The sequence below is a fragment of the Typopeltis vanoorti genome, chromosome 21 (assembly GCF_054136105.1).
Source record: "Typopeltis vanoorti isolate ZY-2024b chromosome 21, IOZ_Tvanoo_1.0, whole genome shotgun sequence".
NCBI lineage: Eukaryota > Metazoa > Arthropoda > Arachnida > Uropygi > Thelyphonidae > Typopeltis > Typopeltis vanoorti.
Window position 1 is genome coordinate 87,494,907 of NC_143569.1, and position 21,265 is coordinate 87,516,171.

General features: G+C 35.2%; 1 protein-coding gene across 4 annotated transcripts in view; it reads left to right on the forward strand.

Annotated features, from left to right (window-relative positions):
• The first annotated feature begins 2,220 nt into the window (after positions 1 to 2,220).
• The window catches only part of LOC150095087 (ataxin-3-like), a 156,510-nt gene continuing 137,465 nt past the window's right edge, over positions 2,221 to 21,265 (forward strand). For 3 of the 4 annotated variants that reach the window (XM_090411688.1, XM_090411689.1, XM_090411690.1), the window contains exon 1: positions 2,221 to 2,360. In XM_090411688.1, coding sequence (XP_090267814.1) covers positions 2,337 to 2,360 — 24 coding nt within the window. In that variant the 5' untranslated portion in view covers positions 2,221 to 2,336. The remainder of the gene's footprint in view (positions 2,361 to 21,265) is intronic. The other variant, XM_090411691.1, reaches the window with a different exon arrangement.

Consider the following 21,265-nt stretch of genomic DNA (forward strand, 5'->3'; position numbering starts at 1 on the left):
TCATATCAACAACAGCCTGAGTTACAATCTCTCTGACGCACACGTTGCTTCTGTTCAGTACTGGCGCACTCGCGACAGCGCGTAGTATTCGTTTGTTTGGAACTCATACTTGCATTTTTTTCAAACACGCTACTGTTTTTTATACTTGTTCTGTTAGTACAATTTTAAGTGTCTGTAATTTTTCACATACTTCTTTGATTGTGATACCTGAGGATGTTCATGTAACGAAACTAGTAAACTAGTAGTATCTTTTTTAAATATATCTTGTCATCTTTTCTCTCGGTAATAGTCATTAAACCTTTTTTTATAATATTCCAACCGAGTAAAAATGAATTTTGAAAAAAAAAAAAAAAATATATATATATATATATATATATGAACAATATTATTAAAAACTGGAGAGTAATAAATACATGTGGCTTCCATATCGATCGATATACAAAAATAGACACACTACTCTTCGCTAACGATCAGGTCATCTTTGAAAGACTGAAGATTAACTACAGAAATCAATTTATAATTTGAATAATATTTATACAACAGTATGGCTTAGAAATGTCAACGGAGAAAACTAAAGTCATGGATTTTTTTGGAAATAACCCTGTCAGAAGTAAAATAGTAATAAATAATAAAATAATTGAGCAAGTTAATAATTTCAAATACCTAGGCTGTAAACTATCTTACATAAATGAAATAGATATTGATTTTAAGATGATAAACTTTATAAAAATCACTGGAGTAATTAACAGACCCTTTAAACCTAACTACGTACAGAAACATACAAGACTCAAAGTCTACAAAACAATAGCCAAACCTACACTATTATCTGGAAGTGAAATCTGGACCTTTGGAGAAAGAGACACACAGAGAACTCAGGCAGCAGAAATGTAATTCCTTAGGAAAACAAAAAGACTTACTCTATTAGATAAAAAAAGAAATTGTGAAATAATTAAAAATCTCTTAATCACTCCCATAACAAACTCAATGATCAAATATAGGAAAAACTGGCTAGACCATATAGCAAGAATGCAGAGAGAAAGGCTACCATAAAAGATCTTAACATATAATCCTAGAATAACAAGGAATAGGGGACGACCAAGAAGATAGACTGAGTCCAAAACAGGCCACGTGTTCTAGAACCTGGATAGGAAGACGACAGGATAGGACCGCAAGAGGGCAGTAATTGTTTGCCGTACTTCCATCCACCTTCCATATTGAAATCATTCATGGCCTTGGACCTACTATTTGTGATTGGTTAAGGACAGTTTGCTGCCTACCAGTTTCAAGTTAGTTACAGTAAACATGCTCGCTGAAGCCTTTTATTCCCCCTTTTGGGGAATAAAAGGCTTCAGCAGATTAGGGGAGCCATCAAAAATATTCTGGAAATGTCAGTATAGTGCAATAGTTTCCATTGCTAGATTAGTATGTTTCACTTTAAAAAAAAAATATTACAGTTCGATTAAAAGAATGAGATAACGTGAAGAGATTTCCTTGAACTTCAGATATCAAATAGCCATTAATGCATTGCCGGATGGGAAAAAAAAAAAAAAAAACCATCACCTCCTATGAAACAGCTATTTGGTATACTTAATAGTACGGCTACATAATACAGGGAACATCATTTGCAGTTGATTAGAAAATATGTTTATAAGAATAAATGTATCGATCAGTCTCAAATATTGTTTAAAGGCCTCTCTCTTAGTTTATTAACTGTCAGCCATAACTGTTTCAAATTCAGTGTTAGAAAGTTATTCTTTTCAACTTTTTTCTGATCTGGAGTTTTAATGTGCTAAAGGTTGAACCTGTCGTGTGTGTGGAGTTAACATGAAAAACAGTAAAATCCCATATATCTCCTTGCTCATGTATATGTATGCATGTAATTGCCTGCCATATTTTTTAAGATAGGTGCGGATGATTTTTCTCTTACAAAATTAATTTTGGCGTACATTTGTACAGTACATGGTTATACTCATTACGTTTATTTTCAGCTTGGTAAACCTTTTGTTTGATTTATCTAAGTGAAAAATAAACGTAAACGTTTCTATTCTATCGCAACCATAACCATCTTTCCGCCAAACATGCCTTTATTGTTTGATGACTAAAATCCTGATGACTTTCTTAGTAGCGCCTCATAGTGCGAGTTGAAGTTACTATTAAGTTGCTGAGCGAATGGCGTTTGTCTTTTGTGGATCATTTTTGTTATTTTGTTGATTAATTTGTAGTGTTTTCATATTTTGGTTGCTTGGCGTGTGTCACAAGCGTATGTGTGAATTTTCATTTAAACTATGATGCAAAATATAATAATAAAGCTTAGTTAGCCTTCACTGCACATTAAAATGGAAACTGTATTTCATGAGAAGGTAAGTTTCGCGATCGCATCTTAGTGATGTACTGCATGTGATGTTTTGGTAGGAAAAGTTGTTTTCCGCTCCCTGTATCTGTTTTAACACCGGATGTTAGACGGTATTTAGAAATGCAGCGGGCATAAATGGTTTTAATTATTTTAATTAAATATTTAAACGAACGTTGCAGTAATTGAGAAACAAAAAGCGTTCACTTAAATTGTGTTGAGTCTGGAATTTTCGTGTCTTACCTAGGAATATTTATAAGCCACCGGGAAGGACGACTTTTCAATATCCACTGTTACGTGCCAACGAGGTTAAAATAACTATTCCCCATAGATCTGCTTATTCAGATTGTATATATTTTTATTCTATTCATATGAATTAGAAAACCCTACATTAATACGTGTATTCATTTCTGAAATAGATATCCTGGAGATTATTGTCATATACTGACTACGTTTGCCGGTAAAGAAAATTTTTCATATATTGCTAAATCATTTTAAAAACTGTACGTTAATAAGGATTGTTAGGTTTTCCATACATTTACTGATTGAGCAGTAAATTGTCGTATTAGTATTAATATTATATAAAGTATATGTTTTATTTCAGTAATGGTGTTCATATTTGTTTATTGCCAAGCAGGACATAGTAATGGTTTTCAAACACCTCGCTGGCCAGCTTCTACACATTCAATGAGTTTATTATTGTTATTATGTGACACCTCCAGGAAGTCTAAAGACTCATCGAGAGAGAATGTGTCAACAGCATCGAACGATAAATCCCTTCCAAATACTAACCGCGTTCAAACTTGCTTAACTTTTTTTCGTGAGCTATTAGTAGTGGAGGCTCGACCAATCTTTTGATAATGTTGCTGTTAGAATTCTGTCTTACTAAAGGAATATAGATATACTCACTAAATTTTTTTACATAAATTACTCATATAAAATTAGACAAGATTGTTTTTATTATTACTGTAATAATAAACATGTATTATTTACTTACCAATACTAACTAAAAGTCGGATAAATTTCGTATGTATCTTGTGTTTATCAAATTGAACTGTTTTCAGTATTTCAGTGTTAATGGAGTATTATTATTGCACAGGCACCTAAATGGAGTCCCAAGATGAGCATGGGAGAACCAAACTATCAACACTATTTCTATCATACCTCTCCATGAAACCATTTGCAGGGAAAGCATTCAGAGCTTACTCAGACCATCCATTCCATTCATTCACCACTTTCCAAGCAAATAATAGAGTCATCTTGACCTTGCTAAGTAACTTCCAACTTCTTGTGCCCAGGTCTGATCAGCTGGGTTTCTTAGGAATGATAAAGTTGTGGACCTTTCTACCTCTCTAGCCAAGTGCTGAAAGTTTCTCCCTACATCAGTCTTATAAAATCCTTTAAGTAACTTAAATATTTCTATCATATCCCACATTTTTTTGCCTATCAACCAACTTTTGCAATCCAGAAAGCTCAATCTATCCTAATAGGAAGCATTCCACTGACCATTCACCATCTTGGTCACTCATCTCTGGATCCTCTCCACCACTTTATCAATCCCAAGAAACCCAACTGATCTGACCTGAGCACAATAATCCAAATATGGTCATATCAAGGCTGTATAAAGAGGAATGATAACTCCCTTATCTCTTTGTAGTGTGTTCTTGAATAACCAAGTAATCCTTTGTGAGCTACCTTTGCTACTTTAGCAATATGCCCTCTAAATTTCAATTCTCTATCTACTACTACCCCCCCCCCCCCCACACACACACCCCTGGTTTCATCAGTTTCATGGAGTACAGTTCCCTGAGTATGGTACACAGCTTGTATTCTTTGTATCCCAAAACGCATAACTTGATCCTTTGCACATTAAATTGACATGTTTACAATGTAATATCAAGCTTTAAATCATCCTGCAAGTGCTCTACATTACCTTGATTAACTATTACCCTACCCAACATTGCATCATCAGCAAACAACTGAATATCTCCCTTCAAATTATTTCCTACAACATTTATGTACAAGTTAAACAGCAGTGAACCAAGCACAGAGCCCTGCAGAACACTATTTGTCACCTGCCTTCTCTTGGATTCTGCTCCTATATACTACTTTTTGGTATTTGTCCATGAGCCTCCCTTTTATCCATATCATCAATTTGATATCCATCCCCATTTGTTGCAGATTACATAATAAAGATCCATGTGGTCAAATGCCTCTGCAAAATCTGGCATTATCAATATGTAGCCATTCCCTTTATCCAACTCAGCTGTCGCTCTATTATAAAAAGATAGCAGTTAATAAGACATGACACCCATTCCTGAATTCTATTTTTGACCAACTTTTCCAGTACTTTTAGCACCACTTCTGAGGGACTAATTGCTGTTTAATTTCTGGCCACAGACTTGGATACTCGCTCTTCTTTTCTGCTTCTTTATTATTATTATTATCATCATCATCTGATACCTCCAGTGAGTCAAGGACTCATTGAGGTAGGCTATAAATCACCCAAACCGGCTGTCATACTTTTCCTTAGATTCATTCACACTAGATGCATTCACTACCACTAAAGGCAAACTATTCCACTCACTCACTGCTCTCTGAGAGAAAACCTAGCTCTTACCCCTTTCTTGACTGCAAACAAATTTGACTTCCATGGATGATCCCCGTGTTCTCTCCCCACCTTCCATATAATGAAACATTTCATCAGATGATATCCTATAACATCCATTCAAAAGTTTATGGACCTCTATCATATCACCCCCTCTTTCTCCTGTTAACCAGAGTCTGTATTCCACATGCTCGCACTCTGTCCTCATAATCTAAATCCCATAATCCAGATATAATTTTTGCAACTCTTCTTTGCACCCTTTCCACATCTTCTTTATTCCCTTGGAACCCAGGAGACCAAATCTGCACACAACAATCCAGGTTTGGTGTTATCAAGGCCTTATAAAAAAAGGTAAAATGACTTCCTTATCCTTACATGTCAAGGTTCACTTCAATATCACAATTATCCTCTGAGTTATATTTGCAACTATTGCGTGACCTTTGAACTTCAAATTCCTATCCACCATTATGCCAAGAATCCCTAGCCTCATCAGTTTCTTGTAGCATAACCCCGCTACAAGAAATTCCTAATGCCATTAATGTATAGATTGAACAACAATGGCCCAAGGACTGAACATTGAGGTACACTACTGGTCACCTAAAATCTGGCAAATTCACACCAACTATATACAACTTTCTGATATGTCTGTCAACCATCCCCTGATTCAAGTCAAGTTTATATTCCAATCCCATATTTTCCAGTTTATGCAACAGCCTTTCGTATGGTATCCTATCAAATGCCTTAGCAAAATCCAACATTATCATAGTGTATCCATTCCCTTTATCCAACTAGGCCATAACATTGTTATAAAATATGAGCAAATTGCTAAAACATGACCCTCCTTTAGTAAACCCATGCTGCTCCTTGCAGAGTGTAGCTTGTTTGTCTACCTATTTCTGTGTGTGAGTTCTTACCAACTTCTCTAAAATCTTCACTACCACACCAGAGATACTAATAGGTCAGTAGTTAGACACATCAGTTTTTGCACCACCCTTGTACAATGGAACTGTCATACATTCCTTCCATTCCTGTGGTATCATTCCTGAGCTGAGACTCAAGTTATACAAACATATTAAAGACCTAGCCAATTCTGCTGAACATTCCTTTAGCAACCATGCTGATACTCTATCTGTCCCTATTGACAAATTCTTTTCCAGGTTATGCAATAACTCTTCAACCTCATTTTCATTCATCTGTAACTCTTCATCCAATGTACTGGTAGCACTGTGCACCATTGTTACAAACATCTCGTTGATATACCTTAGCAAAGTGAGCACTCATTGACTGAACAATCTTATTAGCTTCTGACACTAGAGTACCATTTGCATTCAATAAAGTTATTCATTCACATTCGTTCTTACTTTTGCTTGTGGCACAACGATAAAATTCTTTTGGATTGCCTTTAGCTTGCATGGCCAATTTCTTTTTTTACTCAGATTTAGCTTTCCTCACAATACTTTTCTGGCCTGAGCTTTATATATTTCATAACTCCTCTCGCTCTTATTCTCACGATATTCTTTCCACATCATCTTCTTCTTGTGGATCTCTTGCTTAATAAGTTTGCACATCTGTTTCGCCCCCAACCTATTTATTCTTCAAACACTAGTGATACATTCAGATACTGCCTCATTTAAGAACTTTTTTAAAGATTCACATTCATTGTTGACATTTTTTCCATTTAGTAACTGATAATACCATGAGACCAATGATGGTATTCTCCTAAGTCGAACATAATTTTCAGCTTTGTAATTCAGCATGTAACCTGTTCTAATGGGAACATCAATATAATTAGATACGTCCCAAGAAAGCACAACATAATCACTATCACCAGCTGGTTATAAAATAGTCACATTCTTAACAGAGATCCCTTCTGATGCTATGAACAAATCCAATGCTCTTTGACCTCAAGTTCCTTTTTTTCACATGCTGCTTGAGAAAGTTGTCTCATTACAATTCAATAAATTCCTGTTTATTCTTATCATGAGATTTCTCTTCGACCCAATCAATGTTTGGCTAATTAAAGTCACCCATAATGATCACTCATTTAGTACCCATAAGGTTAAATTGCAACTGAGCTGCCAGGTCTGTAGTAACACTCCACCATATATTTCATTTTGTTAGCCTCCACTTCACACCAGATAGCCTCAAACACACTGCTATTGGACATTGCTGCTATCATTGTTTTCTCGCATTTATACCCTAACTTGACTTAAGTCATCTGATATCATTAGTAGTACTCCTCCTCCCCATCCTCTCCTACCTCTTTTGTCATTCCTAAAAATAGTATACCATTACACTCGAACCCAGTTACCCTATCTGATTCTGATAGCCAGGTTTCACTAATGCCAACAATCTTAGGCCACATCGTATTCGATAAAGCAACTGATGCTCCTAGCATTTCATTTGTGTATACACATAACAAATTTTCACCTAGCCTATTCTTATAATTAGATATGCAATCTATTTGGCGTTGTTGTAGAACTTTCTCTTTTCCCTCATACTCAAAAGTTCTGAACCCAAAGCATGTTTTTCCACCCAATTTTTGCATACCATTGCTAATCTATCACACACATTTTCCCCATTCCTCCCTTGATGATCTAGTTTCCCTAACTCTGTGTTAGGTCCCTTACCAAGAACTAATTTTTCCAGGTGCCTGATGCCAAATGAATTCAGGTGCAGGCCATTCCTCTTATGCAAGTTAATTATACTATCAAACACATCCCACACATCTAAGAACTGGCATCCATTTCTTCTACGCTGCCTACACATGGAATCATTTGCTATCATTTCCCTCCTTTTTAACTCGGTACTGTCATATATATATAGATAGCAAACCTACAAATTTTACTCTCTCACATTTCTTTCTCTCTTTTTCCAACACAACTTTCATATCCTCTCTCATACTATATTTATTGCTACTTAAATTATTAGTACCTACCATCCTTTTCTTTTCTGTTTAGTCATATCTTTAATTTTCACCCCTGGGAAACAAGAAGTACTGACTCCCTCGGCAAGCTCAAATTTTAAGATTGAATCATCATGCCATATCACCTCTTTTTTCTTAGATTTTAATTGACTTACCTTGTTATTAATATTTTGATTACCAAGTTCAGTGCTTTTCTGCTTCTTCTTGTTCTGATCTTTTTTCTTATCCTGTCTAAGTTTCATTAAATGTTTTTCCCACTCTTTCTAATTCTCTGGTCGATTTACTAATAATTTCCTTTAATTGGGATATTCCCAATGATCTCAATGATAATCTGACTACAGTTTTTTTCAATATGTTGCAAGTAAAAGGAAAAATGTTCATGGCAGAATGATTTTAAAAGGAAATATGTCAAGAGGAAAATACAAGATTGGATAGATGAAAATGGGATACTGTATCGGGGACAGCATGGTTTTGTGACGGGTAGGTCATGCCTCAGTAACTTGCTCACATATTATAACACAGTGACGGCTGAACTGGATGAGGGTAATGGGTTTACAGTGATTCTACTGGAGCTTGCTAAGGCCTTTCACAGGATACCACATGGAATTCTAATCAGTAAAATGCAGCATATGGGGATGGATATAGGATTGATGAGATGGATAGGAGGGTGGTTGATGGAAAGATATCAGAGAGTGGTTTATTCAGGAGTAGAGTCCAAAAGATGGCCTGTGACTAGTGTTGTGCCACAAGGATCTGTTCTTGCACCACTGCTGTTTAATTTATTCATTAATGATATAGGAAAGGATCTGAGAGGAACAGTTCATTTGTTCCTGGATGATGCAAAGTTGGGTAGGGCAATAGTGAATGCAGATGATGTCAAAATTTTGCAGGATGATTTGGATAAATTGGAGGTCTGGGCTAAGGAGAATAGATGTCAATTTAATGTGGCAAAATGTAAGGTTATACATTTTGGGGTGAAAAGATTAGCAGCAGTTTACTACATTGGTGGAACTGTATTCCAGGGAATTGATGAGGCAAGAGATTTAGGTGTATTGGTGGATAAGGAGTTGAAGTTTAGGGGGTCTGGCCACATTGCAAAAGTGGCCAATCAGCTCATCAAATCACTTGGTTGCTGAAGAATACTTTGACGAGCAGAGACAAGCATGTTATTGTTCCTCTGTATCGAGCCTTGATAAGACCCATCTCGACTACTGTGCCCAGATTTGGTCACCTAGGTTTCTTCTTGGTGGGGAGGAGGTTGAGAGGATCCAGAGGCGAGTGACCAAGATGATAGCAGTTCTGTGGATGAACCTAATGAGAACAGGTTGAGGATTTGGGAGTTGTGGAAATTGGTTGATAGGTGGAGGAGGGGAGATATGATTGAGACATTCAAATTACTGAAGGGTAAATTTCTATAAGATTAATTCAGAAGATAGATAGACTGGTGGTGGGAGGACTAGGGGACATCCATGGAAGCCGGGCAAGAGTGTGGTTAGTAAGGGTGTTAGAGCTGGGTTCTTTACTTTTAGAGTGCTGAATGAGTGGAATAAGCTGCCAGAGTCTGTAGTGGGTGCTATGACAGTGAATGTCGAATAGTTGTGATGAACATGATTTGGGGCCTCCCTCGATGAGTCTAAGGACTCCCTGGAGTTGCCCGTAATAATAATAAGTCATCATCATTACTGCAGCAACACTGCAGTAATGATGATAACTTGCAGTTACTGCAGCCGGTCTGGTTGGCCAAGTGGTTAACGTATCCGCTCTCCAGCCAAAAGGCTGCGGATTCGAATCCCGCCATGGGCATGGATGTTTGTGATTGTCTGTGAAAGCACTAGTGGTGGTAGTCGGCGGTAGATGACGTTGGTGTCAGATGATGAAGGTTGGTGGAGTAGTGAGACGAAGAGTTGATGCTCTCCCTCGATGAGTCTTTGGACTCCCTGGAGGTGGGATATAATAATAATAATAACACTTTTGTTCATTGGGACAAACATTCTCAGTAGTAACAATTTATGCTTCAGACACTGCCTTGTTGAGATGAGTTTTTGGCACCATTCTTAAGAGTAGTAAAAACTAATAATATTTCTACAACTATGTTATTAAATACTGTGGTACAATAATATACTAAAAATACACCAATATTTCTAAGAAAGCACTCAATAAATCAAATATCACCAATCCTTCAGGAACTTCCTGCCAGCACATCTTTTCACCAGAGGGCCTCGAACCAACAATATTTATATCGTTGACGATACAAGTCAAAAATAATTCTTCCAATAACTTTTTTTGCATCCTTCCTCATACAGTACTTCACCTCTCGGTTCATTGGCTCCAGCCAAAACAATCAATTCTTTCACCTTCCCTTTCTGCATTCTGACAGCCTTACTAATATTAATTTTCACACAGAGAAACAAGATTTTGTGGCACTTTCATGAAGTACTACCCTTGTCATAGAATCGCTGCAAACAATTATTTGCTTGCACTCTTTTTCTCGTTTAGTCTTACAATTTTCTTTTTGGCTTCAGCCCTTTGCTTTTTTCTGTTTTCAGTTCGACTGATGTCTTAGAGTTTCTGCAGCCTTTCAACCTCGTACTTTGTCCTGTGAAAGACTACATGCAAGCATGCTGTTTCTTTATTTAGGTCTTCTATGTTCTCCTGAACTTCCACCATTGCACTTTCAGTATTATCACCAATATTTACATTTTCTGGTCTATCATCACGTAATTTGTTCTCTCCACATTCACTCTCAAAACATTTATTACACAATCACTCACCAGTTTTGCTGTCCTTCCACATATCTTTCAACTTTTCACAGTTTTTACGCTGGACAAAATCGAACAATTTTAGCTCGCCCAACAAAGACTTGGTTGCCATTGTTCTGCTATGCATAACTGCCATACCAACAATATGTGTATGTGTTTTACTTACAACTCATCATCATCATTACACTAATTACGGGTATAGACCATATTGGTCTGTTCTGGTCTCATTATCCATCCAATATCCTTTTTTGAGATCTACCCCTGCCTTCTCTTTCCAATTGGTTTATATTTTAGTATTTGTTTAGGATATCAGGTGTTGGCCATTCGGTTTACATGTTCAATCCATTTTTGTTTATAATTGTTTAGTTTTTCTTCTATTGATTTTGTTTTTAGTTCTTTTAAAATGTCTTCGTTCCTTTTTTGATCTAATAATGTGTATTTTGCAGTTCTTCTCATAAATTTCATTTCACTTGTTTTTATTCATTGTTTATCTTGTTTGTTTATTGCCTAAATTTCACTGCCATATAATAATGTGGGCACTGCTAAAGAATTGTATATTTTCAAGCGTGTTTCTCTTTGTACTATATTTGGATTGAGTGTTCTATTTATCAGGCCTATAATCTGTAAACATTTTGAAGTTTTTAATTTTGTCTTTTTTTCCTTCATATGATATTTCACATCCAAGATAACTGAAAGTATTTATCTGTTTTCTATTATTTTATTATTAATAACTATTTTGTTTCTAAATGGAGTTTGTCCACAAAATGCCATTGTTTTAGTTTTATCCATGGAAAATTTCATTCCAAACTGTTCTACTATAATGTTTAAATTATATATTAGCTCTTTGTAAATTGTCTTCCTTATCTGATATTATTACCTGATCATCTGTAAATAATAGCATATTTATTTTGTTATTCCAGGAAATTTCTATGCCTTGCCTTGATTGTTTAAGGTGTTCCACTGTGTTAATATTTCATTAATGTAAATATTGAAAAGTGTTGGAGACAGAGGGCATTCCTGTCTTATTCCTTGGTTTATAGATTGTTTTTCATCATCATCATCATCAAATTCCTGCCATGTACCCTCAAAGGGTGTACAGGATATGATAGTACTACATGAAAAAAATTACATCATTATTAATTTCCTATCTACAATTTTCCTCCAAATCAGTCTGTTACTTGTCAAGACTCCAACATTATCAGATCTTATATTTCTATCGTCTAAAGCACTTTGTACCGTATCAATCCACCTATATCTTGGTTTTCCTCTGGGTCGTTTTGCTGCCAGCCTGGCAGAGAACACTTGTTTTGCTAATCTTTCCTCGCCCATTCTGTTTAAGTGACCATACCACCTGAGATTAGCTCTGCTAACGCATTCCTGGATGCTGACAATGTCAAGTTCTTTCCTAATATTCTCGTTTTTAATATGATATTGCCATTGATGCCATCTGTTCACGCCTATAATCTTTCTCAGGACTCTCATATCTGTGGTCTCTAGTCTTTGGTCAAGTGTTTTACTTCTGACCCAGCTCTCAGATCCATAAGTTAAAACTGGTTTGAACACTGTCTTGTACACAGCTAATTTAGTGTTCCGACTAATTTCTCTCTTATTCCATATGAATTTATTCAATTGACTTCCCACCATACCAGCTTTGCTGATTCTGTTGTCTATTTCTATATTTAATTTACCATCTTCAGTAAAATTCGTGCTTAAATAGCTGAAATGTTTTACTTGTTCCACAGGTTCTCCATTCACAACAAAGTTGACATTTTCAATGATTCTGCCTATTTTCATTGTCTTTGTCTTTTTATTGCTGACCTTCATACCATATCTATTACAACAGCTATTCAATTTAGTCAGAGAGTCTTGCAGACTTGTAGCAGATTTATTTAGAAGTATAACATCATCTGCATGAAGCAAAGAGCTTTATGCAGATGATGAACATTAACATCTCCAATTTTGATATCATGTTTAATACCACTTTCCTTCATAATGTGATCCATATAGATAATGAATAACAGAGGGGATAATGTACATCCTTGTCTCACACCAGATTTAACATTAAACCATCTTCCTGTACTTCCTTCAATTCTAACTGCTGACTTACAACTCAAATAAAGACTAAGTATTGCTTGATATAATGCCCCATTGACACCATATAACTGCAGCGTATTGAATAGCTTCTCTCTTGGCACCTTGTCATATGCCTTTTCCAGATCGACAAAACTTAAATACAGATCTTTGTTATATTCCCATGCTTTCTCGACTATTTGTCGTAAAGTGAAGATCTGATCCTGACAGCCTCTATTTGGCCTGAATCCAGCTTGTTCTTCACCAAGCTTTTCTTCCACAATTCTTCTCAATCGTTTCTCAAGTATACTTGCATAGATCTTGCCAGGAACACTCAGTAGGGAAATACCTCTGTAATTCTCACATTCAGTTTTATTTCCCTTTTTATATATGGGTACTATGAGAGCTCTACTCCAATCATCGGGAATTCGTCCCTCTGTCCAGGCTTTCTGAACTATGCAGTGCAGCCACTGTAAGACTCTTATACCACCATACTTCAGCATTTCTGGTTGAATATCATCCACTCTTGCTGCCTTTCCACATTTTCAAGCCTTTGATTGCTTTTTCTACTTCTAGTATGGATATGTATTCCTGACTGCAGGCCTGGTCAGTGTTTTTTTACCACTGTGCTGTCATCACTGCTTGTTTCATTTAGCAGTTTTTCAAAGTAATTACTCCATACTTCAAGGATATCTTTTTCTCCCGTTTTCATGTCACCTTTATCATCTCTAATTCCTTTTACAGCACTCTTTCCTCCATTCTTAAGCTTCTTCAACAACCTCCAGAATATTTTGCCACCTTCTTGATATTTATTTTCTATATTCTTGCCAAAGTCCTCCCATGACTTTTGTTTAGCTAGTTTTACACAGTGTTTAGCATTCTTGCATTTGTCTCTATATTCTCTAAGAGCACAAGCTGACTTATTTGACAGGAACTTTTGGTATGCTTTCTTCTTTTCCTTCACTGCCTCTTTAACTTCCTGTGTCCACCAGGGAGTTCTGATTTTTTTATCCTTACAGATAACCTCACCACATGCCTCTCTGGCAGAATCAATCAATGTTTTCTTTAGAGTTTGCCATTGAATCTCCAAGGTTTGATTCCTGTTCTCAAACTCTTTCATTTTTTCTTCAATAATCTTTGTGTATTTTAGCCTACAGTTCACATCTGAGAGCTGCTCAACTTTTATTCGCTTTAAAACTTTCTTACATGTTATTCTTTTCAATATGAAATTCAATTTTATCCTGCTCAAGACTAAATAGTGATCACTTCCAATTTCAAATCCTCTGTACACTCTGGTGTCCTGCACCATGGAGAAAACATCACTATCAACAATAACATAGTCAATGAGACTTTTCTTATTCCTAGCCTCTTCTCTCCATGTGAATTTGTGCACATTTTTATGTTGGAACATGGTGTTAGTAATAACCAGTCCATGTCCTGAGCAGAAATCCAACAGATATTTACCATTATTATTAGCTTTACTCTTTTCTCCAAATTTTCCCAAAATATTTTTGTATGTCTCACAATCATTTCCTACTCTGCTATTTAGATCCCCAACAAGGACCAACTTTTCATTTTTCATTGTGTCAGTTGCTTTTTCTGAAGCCTCAAAAAATTCCTCCACTTCTACCTTAGTAGAACCTTCTGTGGGACCATAGGCACAAATAAGTCTCATTTTCCAGTTGCCCATTCTCATATTTGCCCACATTACTCTACTTGAGACTGACTGCCATTCAAGAACATTAGCCTCGTATTTTGTGTTGAATACTATGGCTACTCCTTCTTTTCTTTGATTGTCATTGCCTGAATATAACATTTTGTATTTATTGCTCATAAAGATCTCACCAGTTTTGGTCTTTTTTGTTTCATTGTTTTTCAGACAACTTTTAATTTATTTTTATTTCATTATATATATATTCAGTATTGCATGTAGTAAAATATTAGGTATATTTATTATTTTTAATATATCAAACAGTATATATCATTTTATTTTGTCAAATGCTTTTTCGCAATCTATAAACAAAAGATGAGTTTCCAAATTAAATTCTCTTCTTTTTTTCTGTAAGTAGTTTTAAACAGAAAGCTGCATCCTTTTCCAAATCCATTTTGACATTCTAATAATATTTTTTCACTGTATATTTTTAGTTTTTCATTAAGTATTCTGATATATATTTTGTAGCATGTATTCAGTAAACTGATATCTCTGTAGTTAGCAGGTTTTGTTTTATTCCCCTTTTTTTTAATATATGTATTACTATGCTTGTATTCCATTCTATTGGTATTTGTCCATTTATATATATTTTATTTAAAATTATAGTAGTCTTTGATGAAATTTTTTTCCAGCAAATATACAGTTGGGAGTTTATCCCATCTTCTCCTGCTGATTTACCATTTTTTATTTTATTTAGTTTTCCTTTAATTCTTTCATTGTTATCATATCATTTAAGGTACTTTGTAAGTTTCTGGTGTAATTATTTTTGATGCCAGTATTATCCGTCCACAGATCTGTAAAGTAATCCAAGAATTCTTTTACATCTATTTCGCAATTTATATTTGCAGTTTCTTTTATATCTGCATTCATGTGTTTTAGTATTTTGTACACACTGAGTCTTATTTTTGTATATTTTGTTTTCTAGATATACAAATTTTTCCTCTGTCTCTCTTTCTGGTTTCTCTTTTGGCTATTGCTCATCTTTTTTTAATATTCAATTTCATCTTCTTGTTTTTTGCTACTTAACCATCTTTTAAATGCCAGCTTTTTATTTTCAATTATTGTTTTTATTTCATTGTCCCATATATGTAATTTTTTATTTTTATGATATTTTTTGTGTGTTCCTAGACTTTCATATGCTGCTGATGCGATAATTTCTTTTATATTATTCCATTCTTTCTCAATGTCTTCATTTTCTTGTATTTTTTCTAAGTAGTCATTAATCCTCTGTTGGTATAAATTTCTTATACTTAAATCATTTAGTACTCTTATTTTGTAATTTGATTTTGTTTCTCTAGTTTGTTTATTTTTTTGTATTTTTTGTAGTTTCCAAAAAATTTTTTGGAAATTTTTTGGAAATCTTAGTTTTGCCTATACTAAGTAGCGATCTGTGTTATCGTCTAACTTTAACGTCTAGGAAGAGGTTTGCTGATTTTTCATGTGTTATTGATTTTTGTCCTCTTGCACAACACTTATATTTATGTATATTTTTATGTTTGCGAAATGTGTTCATTATTTTTGAATTATTTTATATTGTATAATCAATGAGTTGCTTTCCATTTTTGTTTACTGTTGGTTCTCCAAATGTTTGTATATTATTGTTAATTTTTTTCATTCCTATTCTGGTATTAAGATCTCTGGCTATAATTATATGGTCTGTTTTATTTAATTTTTCATATATTCCTTGTAACTCTTTGTAAAAGTAATAATTTTCTTCTTCTTTTCCTTCTTCAGAGGCATACACTCAAACAACTGTTAAATTTTCTTTATTTAATTTTAATCGCACTTCTAATATTCTTTCATTCCAGTATGTATAATGAGTTATTTTTGCTTTAATTGATTTATGGATTCAAATCATTACACCAGCTTTTGCATATATTTGCTTGTCCGCTCCACTATATATGATATTGTAGTTAGTTGTTTCTGTAAGAACTGCAATTTCTATATTTTTGTTATTTAAAATTTTATCTAATTTTTCTTTATGTGCTATGCTTTTAATGTTCCATGTAACATATTTCACCACGTTTTTCTTTTTTCCAAAGTTTCTTAACCTTTTCCAGTTTGCAGTAGTTTCCCATGTTTTCTGTCCTGTTTAGATTTCATTGAGACTTGAAAGTAATATGTGTTTCCCTATGTCAAGTGACTAGCATGACGAATAGGTATCCTATTGGTGGGGCTGCCACCTTAAGACAACTAGGCTTGCCTTTTTTTAGTAGATAGTGGAAACTACAGTTTGAGAGGAAAGAGTCATCCCCTCGCCCTCGAATTGCTCTAATAGCACTGGGGAGAGGGGGGGGGGAGTAAGAAGTAAGAGAGAGTAGAGGGAAAGAAGAGTAGAAGACCAGTCTCCAGATATGATATACCAAGTATATATTGTATGAAGTAAGATCAGGTCGCTTGGGTATTTCGGGTTTGCCATGCCCGTACTCACCAATGTGAGCCCCTGAGAAATACTTACAACTAATTATTATTATTATCTGACCTCCATGGAGTTGGAGACTCATCGTGGAAGGTACACACTATTGCACACAATGCTCATCCAACTATGTTTTAAACTGATTCAATGTGTCTGCATTCACAAGACACTCAGGCAATACATTCCACTCATCAACCACTATCTATGCAAAGAACCCATTCCTCACACCCTCATACAGTGTCCAGCAATGGCCTCTTGTTCTCCCCCCCCCTCTTCCATTCTATGAAAAATCTCGTCCATGTCAACCTGATAACAACTCTGATGCTTATATGCCTCAATCATATCCCCTCCTCTTCCTCCTATTCATGAGGCTCTGCAACTTGCTCTCAATCTGTCCTCATACTTCACATTCCAAAGACTCTGACCAGCTTTGTGAATCTTCTCTTGACCCTTTCCAACATATCCTTGTCACCATGAAAACCTGGTGACCAAATCTGTGTGCATTAATCCATATGAGGCGTGATCAAGGCCTTATACAATGGCATTATAACCTCTATTTCTGCATGTCAGGGTCCTTCGCATCATTGCTATTATCCAATGTGAAGTCTTCACAATTTGTGCTGTGTGGCTCCTGAATTTCAGGTCCTTGTCCACTATCACTTCTAGATCTCTCATCTCCTCTACTTCCTTTAAAGTTTCCTTGCCAAGTGTATACTTTGCATCACATTGTTGCTTACCAAATAATTAGCTCACCAAATAGTAATTAACGCAGTCTATCTTTTACACTTAGAAAACAAATAAATGCAATAAATAACTCAATATTATTATCAGAAATTTTTAAAAAATTGCTTGTATTTCCACAGCATTATAGAAATCAATGACATTCATGAAATATCTTTGAACCTTTACAGTTACGAATTCATAAAATGTAATTTGTAATTGTGAAGTTCTCTCAATAAAAGCATTGTAATATAAAATGAATACTGCAGTTTATTCTAAGTTGTCTGCAATGTTCATTACTTTCAGTACTGTTAAACTTTTCTGTTCTCTTCCGATGCTTTATTTGCAAAAAAGATTATCCAGTAATGCTGCTAAATCAGTTGCACACACACACACACCATAAGGATGTTCTTCAATTAGTAAATTTGAAACAGTGATGTCCCACTTACCTGGTCATGTTGGGAAATCAATTTACTGATTAATTAAAGAACTTTTGATTATGTTCCTCTTACTTTGATAATGTTCTGATTTCCAGGCAAGATCAGTTTTCCCTTGTGCTTATCTTTACATCTAATTTATGCTGGTATAAATATATTCTATCCATAATCTCATGGTCTCCAAAAAACTTATTCCTTTTTTTTTTTAATTAATTTTTTTTTCCTTTTCAAAACACTACTTCTCTTCTGCTCAACTCCTAACACTTGATAAATTCCTAACCCAACCAATTCAATATTGAATTAAAATATTGTTCTCACATTTTGAGTGGTACATGCAAAACTTCTCATTCTTAATTGTATACAAAAGAGGATGGAGGATACCTTATAAATGATCCCTTCCCTCCTCTCACTCAGACTCCCTCCAGTCACTTCTCATAGGCTCAGTTTCTAGTGCTTTTCTGAATGTTGCTCCTCTGTACTGGTCATTACCATATCTGTTTTCCTTTAATCCTGTAAAAATGCGAGCAGCCACAGTTCAACTTCAAACATATAGAATGAATTCTTCCTTCATTCCATCTACCTCTGTGATTTGGAACAGTCTTTTTTATACTGTTTTTCACAATGAATACAGCCCTTCACCCAGATTTTCAAGAAACTTAATAGATTCCTTTTTTAACCTTAACTACTTACTCATACACATGACTGTTGTGTTATATGTCTTGTGATTTTTTATTCATGTGTGTGGGGTAGGTAGTATTAAGTTTCTTGAAAATCTGGGTGAAGGGCTGTATTCATTGTGAAAAACAGTATAAAAAAGACTGTTCCAAATCACAGAGGTAGATGGAATGAAGGAAGAATTCATTCGATATGTTTGAAGTTGAACTGTGGCTGCTCGCATTTTTACAGGATTAAAGGAAAACAGATATGGTAATGACCAGTTCAGAGGAGCAATATTCAGGAAAGCACCTAGAAACTGAGCCTATGAGAATAAAAAATCAACAGAATATATGATTATATAGTACAGAGCTAAACCATTCAGGCATTTGTACCAGGGTTTTGATTATTTTGAGATAACTGTAAAGACTTTCTTATATAGTGAAACCTGTGGAGTATTCATAAGTATAAATTCACATGTATACCACAGTAATTAACTTTTTAATAATATGTAAATATTTCGTCTTAAGTATCATAAGACATCATCAGTATAGTTATTAAACAAATAGGAATTACATTAAAAAAAAACATTAGTGTGCATGCTTACATTGGAATCCCTCTACTAGACAATAGCATGTTTAAGAATTAAAACCTATTGGGCTGTAATTAAATTAAAATATAACTGATAAATTTATTTTATACAATTGAGGATAAGAATTTCCCAGACTTTTGGGATGGTGAGACAGTTGTTTACGGTTAAGATTGGATATCTGATTTAAGTTTTCAGCATTTTCTTTATATAAATGCTCATGTATATGGATCTATGTAGTAGCATAGTCTTTTGCCACTGGATCCTGTGGTTAGCATTTTCAACTCTGTTGTACAAGGCTAAATTTGTGAGGTTTGATAAGACAGATAGTATTTCTAAATAGTATTAACAACATACATCCTCACATCAAATTCACACTAGAGAAAGAATCATCACAAGGTATTTACTTCCTCAATGTACACATAAAATGTAAACAAGATGGTTCCATTTCCACTTCTGTCTATCAAAAAAAAAACTTTTTCAGGTTGTTATATCCACAGTACATCGGCACACTATCCATCTCAAAAATACAACATCATAAAATCTTTGGTATCCAGAGCACACAAATTTTGTTCCTCTGAAGAATCTTTACAACAAGAATTGGAAATTATTAAAGATACAGCCTTACTAGAGGGATATAATTTAATAACAACTCAAAAAATTATTAGCCACTCTCCTATACATCAACCCAGACAAGAAGAAGCCCACAGGACTCCTGTATCATATATTATTATTGTTGTTATTATTATTATTATTATGGGCAACTTCAAGGAGACCTTAGACTCATTGAGGGAGACCCAACATCATGTCAAGAACAACTATTCAACATTCCCACAGTATCTATCATATTTCACCTTAAACTCATTTACAGTCATGGCACCCACAACAGACTCTGTCAGCTTATTCCACTCATTTACCATTCTCCAAGTAAAAAACCTAGCTCTAACACCCTTCTTAACCACACTCTTACCAAGATTCCATGGATGGCCCATAGTCCTCCCACTACCAGTCCTATTCTCAAAAATATCTTCTGAATTAATCTTATAGAAACCATTCAGTAATTTGAATGTCTCAATCATATCACCCCTTTTCCACCTATCAACCAATTTCTGCAACCCACAAATCTGCAACCTGTTCTCATAAGTGTTCATTCCATAGTCCTGCTGTTATCTCGGTCACTTGTCTCTCGATCCTCTCCACCTTCTCTCCATCAAGAAGAAACCCTGGCGCCCATATCTGGGCACAGTGGTCTAGATGGGGTCTTATCAAGGCTCGATGCAGAGGAACAATAACCTGTTTGTCTCTGCTCATTAAAGTATTTTTCAGCAATCAAGTGATTTGATGAGCTGCTTTTGCCACTTTTGCGATGTGTCCCCTAAACTTCAACTCCCTATCAACCAACACTCCCAAATCCTTGGCCTCATCAATCTCCTGGAGTACAGTTCCACCAATGTGGTATACTGCTGCTAATCTTTTCACCCGAAAATGCAAAATCTTACATTTTTCCACATTAAATTGACACCCATTCTCCTTAACCCAGTCCTCCAAATCATCCTGCAAAATTTTGACATCCTGAACATTCACTATTGCTCTACCCAACTTTGCATCATCTGCAAACAGATGCACAGTTCCTCTCAGATCCTTTCCTATATTGTTAATGAACAAATTAAACAGTAGTGGTTCTGTTCTTGGAGACAGGCAGTCTTTTGGACTCTACGCCTGAATAAACCACTCTGATATCTCTCCATCACTCCTATCCTTCTCACCAACCTTATATCCATTCTCATATGCTGCAGTTTACTGATTAGAAATCCACATGGTATCCTATCAAAGGCTTTAGCAAGGTCCATTAGAATCACTGTAAACCCGTTACCCTTATCTAGTTCAGTGTGTTATAGAACATGAGCAAGTTACTGAGGCATGATCTACCCTTCACAAAACCATGCTGTCAACCATACAGTATCCCATTTTCATCTATCCAATCTTGTATTTTCCTCTTGACTATTTTCTCCAAGACAACAATTC